This window comes from Phoca vitulina, unplaced genomic scaffold (genome assembly GCF_004348235.1).
Source record: "Phoca vitulina isolate PV1807 unplaced genomic scaffold, GSC_HSeal_1.0 scaffold10, whole genome shotgun sequence".
Lineage (NCBI taxonomy): Eukaryota > Metazoa > Chordata > Mammalia > Carnivora > Phocidae > Phoca > Phoca vitulina.
The window spans coordinates 18,982,409-18,994,222 of NW_022589713.1; the positions used below are offsets into that span (position 1 = coordinate 18,982,409).

The 11,814-nt window shown below is 43.4% G+C and overlaps 1 protein-coding gene across 1 annotated transcript; it reads left to right on the forward strand.

Moving 5' to 3' along the window:
- The first annotated feature begins 174 nt into the window (after nt 1–174).
- Nucleotides 175–4,594, forward strand: A4GNT (alpha-1,4-N-acetylglucosaminyltransferase). Its single transcript, XM_032408689.1, has 2 exons — nt 175–585; nt 3,980–4,594. Exons 1-2 carry the CDS (start codon nt 175–177, stop codon nt 4,592–4,594), a joined length of 1,026 nt encoding a protein of 341 aa, XP_032264580.1.
- The last annotated feature ends 7,220 nt before the right edge of the window (nt 4,595–11,814 follow it).

The following is an 11,814-nucleotide window of genomic DNA, read 5'->3' on the forward strand; positions in this document are numbered from 1 at the left end:
TCTTTTTACTATTACTGTACTTGATTTGATCCTATTTTTTTTTTTTTTGAGGATATCCTCAGGGTGATATTCATGGCTCATTTTCTTGTGTGCCATCTTTATCAGGTGTTGTGAGTGTATTTTTGTAATGAGTTGTGTTGCTTTAAAGGAGCGGGCCAGGAGAGAGACGTAGACATGCTGAAGGAGCTCCAGCATTCCCTGTTGGTCATCCTGTTGCTTGTCTGTGTCTTCTTCTACCAGCTGAATGTGAAGTCCCGCTGTCTCTTCTCCTGCCTTCCTCCCCAAAAGTCCCAGCAGGACCTGGAAACCCTCCTGGGCCATGGGCGCGGCATTGTGTTCATAGAGACCTCAGAGAGAATGGAGCCAACTCCGCTGGTCTCTTGTGCTGTGGAGTCTGCTGCCAAGATTTACCCTGGGCAACCCGTGGCATTCTTCATGAAGGGTCTCTACAATACCACACAGCTGCCCTCAAACACTACTTACCCAGGCTTTTCCCTCCTCTCAGCAATAGACAATGTTTTCTTCTTCCCTTTGGATATGAAAAGGCTGTTTGAAGACACACCGTTGCTTTCATGGTACACTCGCGTAAGTATTCAGAGAATCTTAGGAGGTCAGCGTTGGGAGGGACCGCAGAAAAGGGGTCCCATCTGCTCATTTTGTGGATAGGTAAACTGAACACAAGGACTCAGTGTCAGAGATGGGACTAGAACCCAGATCCTGGTCTTCTTTCTACAGCGTTGAGTCCTGATTCAAATAAACAGGAGAGACTTAAGTTAGGTTCATCTCGAGCCTTGTGTCTTACGCCTCCAGCTTTATTTCTTAGAATAAGGTTTCTTTTGAGACTATTCTTAACTGAATGAGTTTCTAGATCCTTTCTGGGGGTATAACCACTTATTTTTCATTTATTTAAACCCACCTATGTTAATTTTTTTTGCATCTGAGTGGGAACCTAGGCAATATTTAATTTGAAAATGATATGAATAGAAAATTCGTGAAGGATCAGGCGGAGAGTGCTGCTATATGAGATCGGATTATATTAAGATATGACCAAGAAACTCCTGGAGCTCTTGAGAATTTTGTAATCTTCATCTTAGTAACATAGCATAATAAGGAAATAATATTTCAATTAAATATTTCTCTCACAGAAGACCCACGATTGGATAATTCTTAAGGAAATTACAGTAGAACCACTCAATAACTTCACTATGAAGGCGTTAGCTGTGACATCTTATGAAGACTACAATGCAATATGGAATAAATACACTTACGTTATAATGTTAACTGTAATTGTTTTAGCTATGTACCCCCCCCAATCTACGTGGAAGAAAACAACCTGAAGAAAATAACACAACACACGGTAATAGTAGGTGTTTTTGTGTGATTGGATTAGGAGTGCATTTAGTGATGAGAATATGTTCATTTTATAAAGAAAATTATTTTAAAAACTCCAAAATAATTTAAAAATCGACATCCAAATAATACCATTTGCTGGCCATGTAAAATCCTTTTTAAGTTCTAAGCGTAGGCTAGACCAAAAGGCAGCAAGCATTTTCTCTGTAAAGAGCCAGATTGTAAATCCTTTAGGCTTTGCAGGCCAAGAGACAATAGTGAGGCCACTGTGCACCTTCTTGTGTTAGTTCCCTGTGGCTCCTGCAACAGAGGACTAACACACCGGGTGACCTAAATGGCAGACATTGGTTCTCTTACGGTTATGGAGGCCACAAGGCCCAAATCCATTTCCCTGGGTGGATGTCACGGTGCTGGCAGGGGCCCAGTTCCCAGGGAGGCGCTAGGGAAGAATCCTTCCTGTGAAGATCTGCACATCCCCTTTTCCTCTGTGTGTGTGTGTGTGTGTGTGTGTGTGTGTGTGTGAACTTTCCCTCTACATTTGTCTTTAAACGATACTTGTGATAGCATTTAGGGCTCATCAGGACAACCTGGAATAATCTCCCCATCTCAAGATCCTTAATGTAATCACATCTGCAAAGACCCCTTTTCCACATGTGGTGACATTTATACGTTCCAGGCTTTTGGGCCTGAGGTCTTTGAGTGGCCATTACTCCGTCTACGGTCCTGCAGGGAGGACACACTAGCACCTAGGTTCTGCCAGCTAGAGGCATTTCTGGACTAAGTGACAGGCCTGAGGGGGCGGTGGCTAGTTGTACTCTTGGCCCCATGGGACTTCTAGATCCTAGTGTGCCCATCTCTTCTCCTGAAGAGCCTGGAGTTCTCAAATTGAGGCTCATCAGGAGGTAATGGATCAGCTCACCATACTGAGATTTCACCTGCAGCTGCCCGCACAGAGTCCCCAACAAATAGGCAGCGACCAGCACGAGCCCCTGGGAGGCAGTAGGGCAGGCCACGGGCCAGGGATGCAGGCCCTGGCAGTGGAGGGGGCCCCCTGGAGGGGACACGCTGGAGAGGTCCCTGTCACTCTCAGGGCTAGCCTGCTAGAGGGTTCCAGGAGGACTAAACAAGCAGTGTGTTGGCCTACTTTCCCCACACCTGGGCTAGTGAACATTAGCTTAACTGTGCTTTGCTCCTTGGACAAATAAATCTCTGCTCCGATTGTCTTGGAAGATGCTGCAGATTACACACCACCCCCCCTTTTTTCCCCTCGCAGACTAATCATGTACATGAGGAGATGAAAGTTTCTGTAGTTTTGAACTAAAGAAACGTTAATTTTATTCAACCCAGCATTTTCCAAACTTATTTGAGCATGGACGCCTCTTTCGGTAAGACATAAATGTTTTCTTGGAGCTAATGTCCCATAGGACATAGGTCCTCTGAGCTGTATGTTAATTTTACAGTGTTGAGTTTTAGGAACAAGGTGGGCCCTGGGACACATCTGACCACTTCAACAGCCTTTCCTAACTTGCCTCTGTGCTTCTGCCCTTGCCACCTCCCAAGTGCCGTCCCTGTCAGTTCTCCACATAGCAGCCAGCATGACCTTTTTAAGACTAAGTCAGATCACATCACTCCTTTCTTCCAAACCTTCCAAATAATTTCAGTCTTCACCCCAGCCTATGTGATCTGCCCTCCCTCTCCACCCATCCCTCTCTGTCCTCATCTCCTATCCCTCTCCTTCACTACTCTGCTTTGGCCACACTGCTTCCTTTCTGTTCCTGCACACAGAGAGTGTGCTCGTAGCTCAGGGCCCTTGCACTTGCTGTCCTTCTACCTGGAACCCTCTTCTCTTGAGATATCGGCATGGTTCAGTCATCAACTTCATTCAGGTTTCTATTGGAAGCCAAGATAAGATAGGGCTCCATTCTGCCCCCTTCACAGTCCCCTTATCCAGCTTTTTTTCCTTTGCAGTCCTTATGAACACCCAACATATTATACATTGATTTGTTTATTGTCTATCTTCAACCAGTAGGGATTTTTATCTGTTTACTGCTATCTCCTTAGCAACTATAACAGAGCTTGGCACATAGAAAGTAAGCCTTCCATGAATATTATCAAAGGAATTAACTAGTGAAAGAAGACATACATGCATTTTAAGAGTCTTCTACCAATTTCTCAAAGAGCATACATATTGATCTATTTACAGTTTCCTAGTGTATCTTTTCTTTATCAGTTTTTAGCATTTTTAGGACTCAAGAAATTCTTCACAGTTTCGTATTTATGGTTAATGTACACCCTGCTGAAGATGACTCAAAGGGTTTATTGTGAAATCCCTGCTGGGTTTCTTCTTTACCATTCCACTGCTTCAATTTTTTTTTTAAAAGCAAATTCACAAAATCCTTAAAAGCTGCTAAAATCTTCCTGTTGTCACTGATTGCTATAAACTTTTCACTTGAAGGCAAATTTTTGGGTGGAGGTAAGTTTGGTGAATTTGCAAAATTGGGCTTTTGTGCAGTAGATTTTTGAGAAGCTGGCTTGCTTCCTTCTCCTCAGCCGCCCTGGGCTGGCCTCCCTTTGGGACACCTCGCCCTTTCCTGCTGCTACTGTGGCTGATCTGCTCCTGTTCTTGCAGATCAACGCCAGCATGGAGAGCAACTGGCTTCACGTCAGCTCAGATGCGTCCCGCCTGGCCATCATCTGGAAGTATGGCGGCATCTACATGGATACTGATGTCATCTCCATCAGGCCCATCCCCGAGGAGAACTTTCTGGCTGCACAGTCTTCTCGGTACTCTAGTAACGGGGTGTTTGGGTTCCTCCCCCACCACCCCTTCCTGTGGGAGTGCATGGAAAACTTTGTTGAACACTACAGTTCAGAAATTTGGGGCAATCAGGGTCCCGATTTGATGACGAGGATGTTGAGACTGTGGTGCAAACTTGGAGACTTCCAGGAAGTGAGTGACCTCAGGTGTTTGAACTTGTCCTTCCTACACCCCCAGAGATTTTACCCCATCTCCTACCCGGAGTGGAGGCGCTACTATGAAGTCTGGGACAGAGACCTGGGCTTCAATGACTCCTACGCCCTGCATCTGTGGAACTACATGAACAAGGAAGGAAGGACTGTGGTCAGAGGAAGCAACACGCTGGTGGAGAACCTCTGCCGTAAGCACTGTCCTAGGACTTACAGGGACCTGATTCAAGGCCCAGAGGGCTCGGGGACTGGGCCGCTGGGTCCAGGTAACAAATAGAGCCAGCACTGGGTTGCTGCTGCTGTGTCGTAGGACTGGACGCTTCCTGGAGTGGCAGCTTTCGGTTCATGCCCACGTTGCCTGGAGGGTGGGGGCTTACCCGCATATCAGTAAGGATCAGCTTTCTCTGTCTGTAGTAGAAAAACCCCAAAGACCATCGGTGTGTAAAATAGAGAAGCTTCTTTCTCTCTCATGTAAAAGAAGTCTGAAGGTAGGTGATTCGGCGGTGGTGGGGGTGGGTATGGTCACTGCGGTCATTGGGGACCTAGGTTTCTTGCATCTTTTTGTTTGTCATTTGCCATCCTTAGTGTCCATAGCCCACGGTCTATATGGTTGCTTGATCTCCAGCCCATTATGTCTGCATTTCTGGCAGCAGGAGGAAGGAAGGAGGAAGGTGTACCTCCTTTATTTTATGGAGACTTCCTACAAGGCCCTTATAAGGCTTGCCCCTACATCTCACTGGTCAGAGTGTACCTGCAAGAGAGGCTGAAAAATTTAAGGAGGAAGAGAAAATGGGTGTTAGGAGAGGCAGCTAACAGTTTTGCTACTTGTTAAATTTACTTCTGTAAGATTAATTTTAGGACCTGTTAGAGAATTGACTGGGGAAAAAGAGACTTGATTTCTGGTCCTGATTTTGATGTTCATTAATGCATTCAGTCAGTGAGCATTAACTGAGTGCCTTTGGTGTGCTGAGCACTGATTTAGCTGCTGAAGATACAGCTGGATCAAGCAGACAATGTTCCGTCTTGGTCAATCTGGGCTGCAGTCGCCAAGTATCATAGACTGGGTGGCATATAAACAACAGAAATTTACTTCTCACAGTTCTGGAGGCTGGTAGTCTAAGATTAAGGTGAAGATCCTCTTCCGGTGGCAGAGGGCACTTTTCTTGTTGAATCTTCATATAGTGGAAAGGGTCAAGGGAGAACTCTGGGGTCTCTTTTATAGAGGAACTGATCCCCCTCATGAGGGCTTCACCCTCATGACCTAATTACCTCCCAAAGGCCCCACCTCCTAATATCATCACATTGAGGGGTAGGATTTCAACATATGAATTTTGGGGAGACATGAACATTCAGCCCATTATAGGTCCCTCGTACTTATCCTATGACTGGCCACATCCCCCTCTGATACCCTCTTGCTTTTCCCAGGGTGTTCTGCTGTTCCCTATCCTACCTCAATTGGCTCATAAAAGCAAATCACAAATTCTAATTTTTACAAACCACTTCCCCTTTAACGGTCACATAAAAATTTACCTCCTCTTTCCAGGAAGTGTGAGAATCAATATTTCTTCTACAAATATTCATCAACCAAGATTTTCTAGTACTTTCCTTTTGATAGTTGGCTTTACGGGAAAAATAGTTTCTATTTTTTCCAAATATAAAAATACGATGATTTTTCAAACTACATTCTCCAACCCCCCATCCCCTTTCATTTTGATATTTCCCCCTTTGGGAATCACTGCTCTGACAGTCTTATTAAAAATACTCACAAGTCATGTCTCCTGCCCAGCTTCATTTATGCCTGGCTACTTGCTCTGGATTCTTAGATATCTGATACCATGGTCAGATTTTGGGGCCTGCTGTTCCTCCTCACAGCTGAACCCCTGCTGGTTTTCAGCTCTCCTGATTGTCCCCACAGGGGAGGATTTTCAGGGCCAGCCCTTTCAGGGAGGAAAGTCACACACATTGGATCTCATTTCTACATCTGGATAATACATGATAGATGGTTCTCCAACTAACATTGCCAAAGGTTTTGAAGGGATAGGAATAGCTTTAATATTTCTTTCCTTTCCTTTTTTTTAGAGAGAGAGAGAGAGAGTGCATGCGTACCCGTGAGAGCAGGATGGGGGTGGGAGGCAGAGGGAGAGGGAGAGGGAGAGAGAATCTTAAGCAGGCTCCATGCCCAGCGCAAGCCAGAGGTGGGGCTCAAACTCACCGCCCTGAGATCATGACCTGAGCTGAAATCAAGAGTCCAATGCTTAACCGACTGAGTCACCCAGGCGCCCCAGGAACAGTTTTAATGTTTCAAAAATATATGAGTTGTTTCATGATGGGACCAAATAGGTCAATCTGAGTGTCATATATTTTTATTTTATGTGGGGCTATGATTATATGAATTCATTGTGTTAATGTTGATAATTTGATGTTTATAGGGAGATTTACCTGACAGTAAAATGTCTCTGTTTAATAAAATGTGGGAAATAAATTAATAATGTATTGCTTAAGAAGTACAGTTTGTTTCATAGAAAAGGGTAGTGAGGGGGGTGGAGCAAAGGGTTAAAGCTGTGCGTAGTAAGAAGTGTGGGATTTCTGGGGCTCCAGATGGCGCTGGATTCCTTCTGGCCTTTTCTGTTAGTCTGTGCCACAATTATGTCACGATAGACTTTGGAAATAGGCCATGCTGGTGGCTTCTCTATATTAATTTTTTTTCATCCAAATTCCACATTCATTCGTAGAATTTCAAACAACAAGATTGTATAGAGCAAAGGGTGAAAATGCCTCTTGTACCATGTCAAGTTTGGTATGTCTCTCTCTCTTTTTCTCTGCGTGTATAGCGTGCTATCGGTAAGAAGCTTTGGTCACAAGCCTTCCAAGTATTTCCAGCTAGCACCTTGTCTGCCCTAGCTCTTCCCTCCAGCACCCCCACAATGCAGTCAGTAAAGGGTTAAGACTGGCCCCAGCAGGCTGTCTAGTTTCCTGCTCTAGGGCTAGTGCCTGTGCAAGTCTAGTAGTTAAATATTTGAATATCACCCCTGAATTTCTCATATGAGTTTTTATTTTTTATTTTCTTTATTTTATTTTTTTAAAGATTTTATTTATTTATTTGACAGAGATAGAGACAGTGAGAGAGGGAACACAAGCAGGGGGAGTGGGAGAGGGAGAAGCAGGCTTCCTGCTGAGCAGGGAGCCCGATGCGGGGCTCGATCCCAGGACCCTAGGATCATGACCTGAACTGAAGGGAGATGCTTAACCCACTGAGTCACCCAGGTGCCCCCTTATATGAGTTTTTAAAAAACATACTATTATGTCAGTTGTTTTTCACTTTAACAATATGTATTTTGGATACCTTTTTTCATTAGCACAACTTATTCTTCATAATGGTTGCAGAATGTTTCATTTTAGGATATATATCATAATCTATTTAATGAATACCCAACTGGTGGACATTTAAGTTGATTCTAATTCTAATAGTGCATGTAATGCTGTAGCAAAAGCTCTGATTCCTGCATTTTTGAGGACTTTACATTTTCATATGTGGTGCCAAATTATTTAAAAAAAAAAAGCTGTTTGAAATTGCCCATTTTCCCATCCTTCACCAATGCCAAAAATCTATCTATTTATTTATTTTTATTTTTTTAAATTTTTATTAACATATAATGTATTATTTGTTTCAGGGGTACAAGTCTGTGATTCTTGAGTCTTACACAATTCACAGCATTCACCATTGCACATACCCTCCCCAGTGTCCAACACCCAGCCACCCCATCCCTCCCACCCCTCTCCACTCCAGCAACCCTTAGTTTGTTTCCTGAGATTAAGATCTCTTATGGTCCGTCTCCCTCTCTGGTTTCGTCTTGTTTCATTATTTCCTCTCTTCCCCTATTATCCTCTGTCTTGCTTCTCAAATTCCACATATCAATGAGATCATATGATAATTATCTTTCTCTGATTGACTTATTTTGCTTAGCATAATACCCTCTAGTTCCATCCACGTCATTGCAAATGGCAAGATTTCATTTTTTTGATGGCTGCATAATGTTCCATTGTAAATATATACCACATCTTCTTTATCCATTCATTTGTCGATGGACATCTAGGCTCTTTCCATAGTTTGGCTATTGTGGACATTGCTGCTATAAACATTGGGGTGCACATGCCTCTTCGGATCACTATCTTTGTATCTTTGGAGTAAATACCCAGTAGTGCAATTGCTGGGTCGTAGGGTAGCTCTATTTTCAACTTTTTGAGGAACCTCCATATTGTTTTCCAGAGTGGCTGCACCAGCTTGCATTCCCACCAAGAGTGTAAGAGGGTTCCCCTTTCTCCGCATCCTCGCCAACATCTGTCGTTTCCTGACTTGTTAATTTTAGCCATTCTGACTGGTGTGAGGTAGTATCTCATTGTGGTTTTGATTTGTATTTCCCTGATGCCAAGTGATGACAGGCACTTTTTCATATGTCTGTTGGCCATTTGGATGTCTTCTTTGGAGAAACCAGAGACAAAGAATCTGTACTCAAAAAACTATAGAATACTCATGAAAGAAATCGAGGAAGACACAAAGAAATGGAAAAATGTTCCATGCTCATGGATTGGAAGAACAAATATTGTGAAGATGTCAATGCTACCTAGAGCAATCTACACATTTAATGCAATCCCTATCAAAATACCATCCACTTTTTTCAAAGAAATGGAACAAATAATCCTAAAATTTGTATGGAACCAGAAAGGACCCAGAACAGCCAGAGAAGTGTTGAAAAAGAAGAACAAAGCTGGTGACATCACAATTCCGGACCTCAAGCTCTATTACAAAGCTGTCATCATCAAGACAGTATGGTACTAACACAAAAACAGACACATCGATCAATAGAACAGAATAGAGAGCCCAGAAATGGACCGTCAACTCTGTGGTCAACTCATCTTCGACAAAGCAGGAAAGAATGTCCAATGGAAAAAAGACAATCTCTTCAACAAATGGTGTTGGGAAAATTGGACAGCCACATGCAGAAGAATGAAACTGGACCATTTCCTTACACCACACACAAAAATAGACTCAAAATGGATGAAAGACCTAAATGTGAGGCAGGAATCCATTAAAATCCTTGTGGAAAACACAGGTAGCAACCTCCTCAACTTCAGCCGCAGCAACTTCTTCCTAAAAACATCGCCAAAGGCAAGGGAAGCAAGGGCAAAAATGAACTATTGGGACTTCATCAAGATAAAAAGCTTTTGCACAGCAAAGGAAACAGTCAACAAAACCAAAAGACAGCCAACAGAATGGGAGAAGATATTTGCAAATGACATATCAGATAAAGGGCTAGGATCCAAAATCTGTAAAGAACTTATCAAACTCAACACCCAAAGAACAAATAATCTGATCAAGAAATGGGCAGAAGACAAAAATCTATTTAATTTTAACCAATACAATAGTTTAAAAAATGTATTTAATTGTCACATTAATTTTGGTGAGGCTTAGTGTTGCACATGCTTAATAATATATATTCTCTTAATCTGTGAATTACCTAATATATTTCGTCCTCTTTTCTATTGGGTTGTTTTTCTGTTTCTTATTGACTTGTAACCACCCTTTGTATATCAAGGTCACAAACATTTTTAATATTTTAGTTGCAGGTTTTTTTTCAGTTTGTCCCAGTCTGCCATGCCTTGGGTTTATTTCTAGACTCAGAGAGTGGGTCCTGGTTAGGCTGACTGTGCATTTTTCATTTTGCAGAAGAGAAAATCTTTTTCCTGAGAAAGGAGATCTCTTCTTAAGTGCATCAGTGTCCTTCAAAGAGATGTTTTCAGGGAATGGGCTAGAGTGTAGATTGTGCCTAGGGAAGAGGTCCGCCCTCGGCATCAGCCAATTCTTGACATGTGAGAGTGCAGGCCTCTTGTCGCCAGATCCTTAGATTTTTCAAGAGAAATCAGCAAACCAGATTTTTATGTAAAATCTCCCTTTGACTATATACCTGTCTATACATCAGCACTGTGAAAACCCAACAATATACTTTTGACCTAAAATTACCTCATTTACCATGCATGGCCAGCATCTGGGAGATGCTGGGAGATCTGCCCCATACACCTCAGATGTCCTTCTGGAAGCTGGAGCTGGCTTCTGAGCTGTGATGCCAACAGCTGACGGCCGAGAGCACTCCTCTTGTGGGCCGCCTAGGCTCTACAGTCCACCTTCAGTCAGCAGTCTGTCCCACTGTCTCCTGACACATCCCTAAGTGTAGGAAGGAGACACGCTGTGATGGTGTGTGTGCTGAGTCAGCGACTGGGTGTGTGTCACTGGCTGAGGAAGGGGTGAGAGGCTACGGGGCCAGATGAAAACCATAGGTATTGAGAACCCACCCTTTTCTCCTCCCATCCAATAGTTATGGCCCAGCTGCTCATGGTGACAGTGATGTTCCCTGGACTAGCCATTTAGGGTCAGTCTCCTTCGGCATGTTCCTGCATCACGGACTATCTCCCTGTCCCCAGCGGTGCTGCCAACCCTTTTGTGTGTGGCAGAGGTGGTACAGGAGAGTGGGACGGCTCCCCAGTGCTAGGTGACCTAGTCCATTATAAACCCGTGGTATCCTTTGGAATCTAGAACAGAGCCTGCACACAGTAGGCACTCGATAACTCTTGGCTGTGCTGAATGTTGAAGTGTGGCCCAGTGAGGGAAGGATGTGGAGGTTCCATGCGTGGGAAGCCTTGGTCAGCTGAACATGGAATTACTGAACATTTGGAATTACTGACCAGGTAGATGAAGCTGTACGCCAAGTTCACTTTCTCACAACAACCCTGTAAAGGAGGGCACCCCATTTACAGATAGGGAAATTGAGGCTGGTGTAAATGACACATACAAACACACACAGGTCCCATCAGAGCTACTTCCTGCACACTTTGGGGATACAGTGGGGAGAGAGCTGAGAAGCAAATGCTCCAAGCCTCCACAGATTTCACATTTGACTGAACTTGAGAGGACACATCACTGACTGCCAGGCCCCTGGAAATACTTCAGCTAATTTGGTTCTCATAATGACCCTGCTAGATAGAGTTTATTTTTCCCATTTTATAGAAGGGTTAAGTGATTTTTTCCAGGGTTACATAGTTTGGGAATGTGGAAATATAAAACGTATCTTTTTAAAAATTTTAATTCCAGTAGAGTTAACATTCAGTGTTATATTAGTTTCAGGTGTACAATATAGCGATTCAACAATTCTGTACATGACTCCGTGCTCATCACAAGTGCACTCCTTATCCCCTTCACCTGTTTCACCTGTCCCCCACCCACCTCCCCTCCGGTAACCATCAGTTTGTTCTCTATAGTTAAGAGTCTGTTTTTTGGTTTGATTCTTTCTCTCTCTCTTTTTTTCCTTTGCTCGTTTGTTTTGTTTCTTAAATTTCACATATGAGTGAAATCATATGGTATTTGTTTTTCTCTGACTGACTTACTTCTCTTGGCTTTGTACTCTCTAGCACCATCCATGTTGTTGCAAATGGCAAGACTTCATT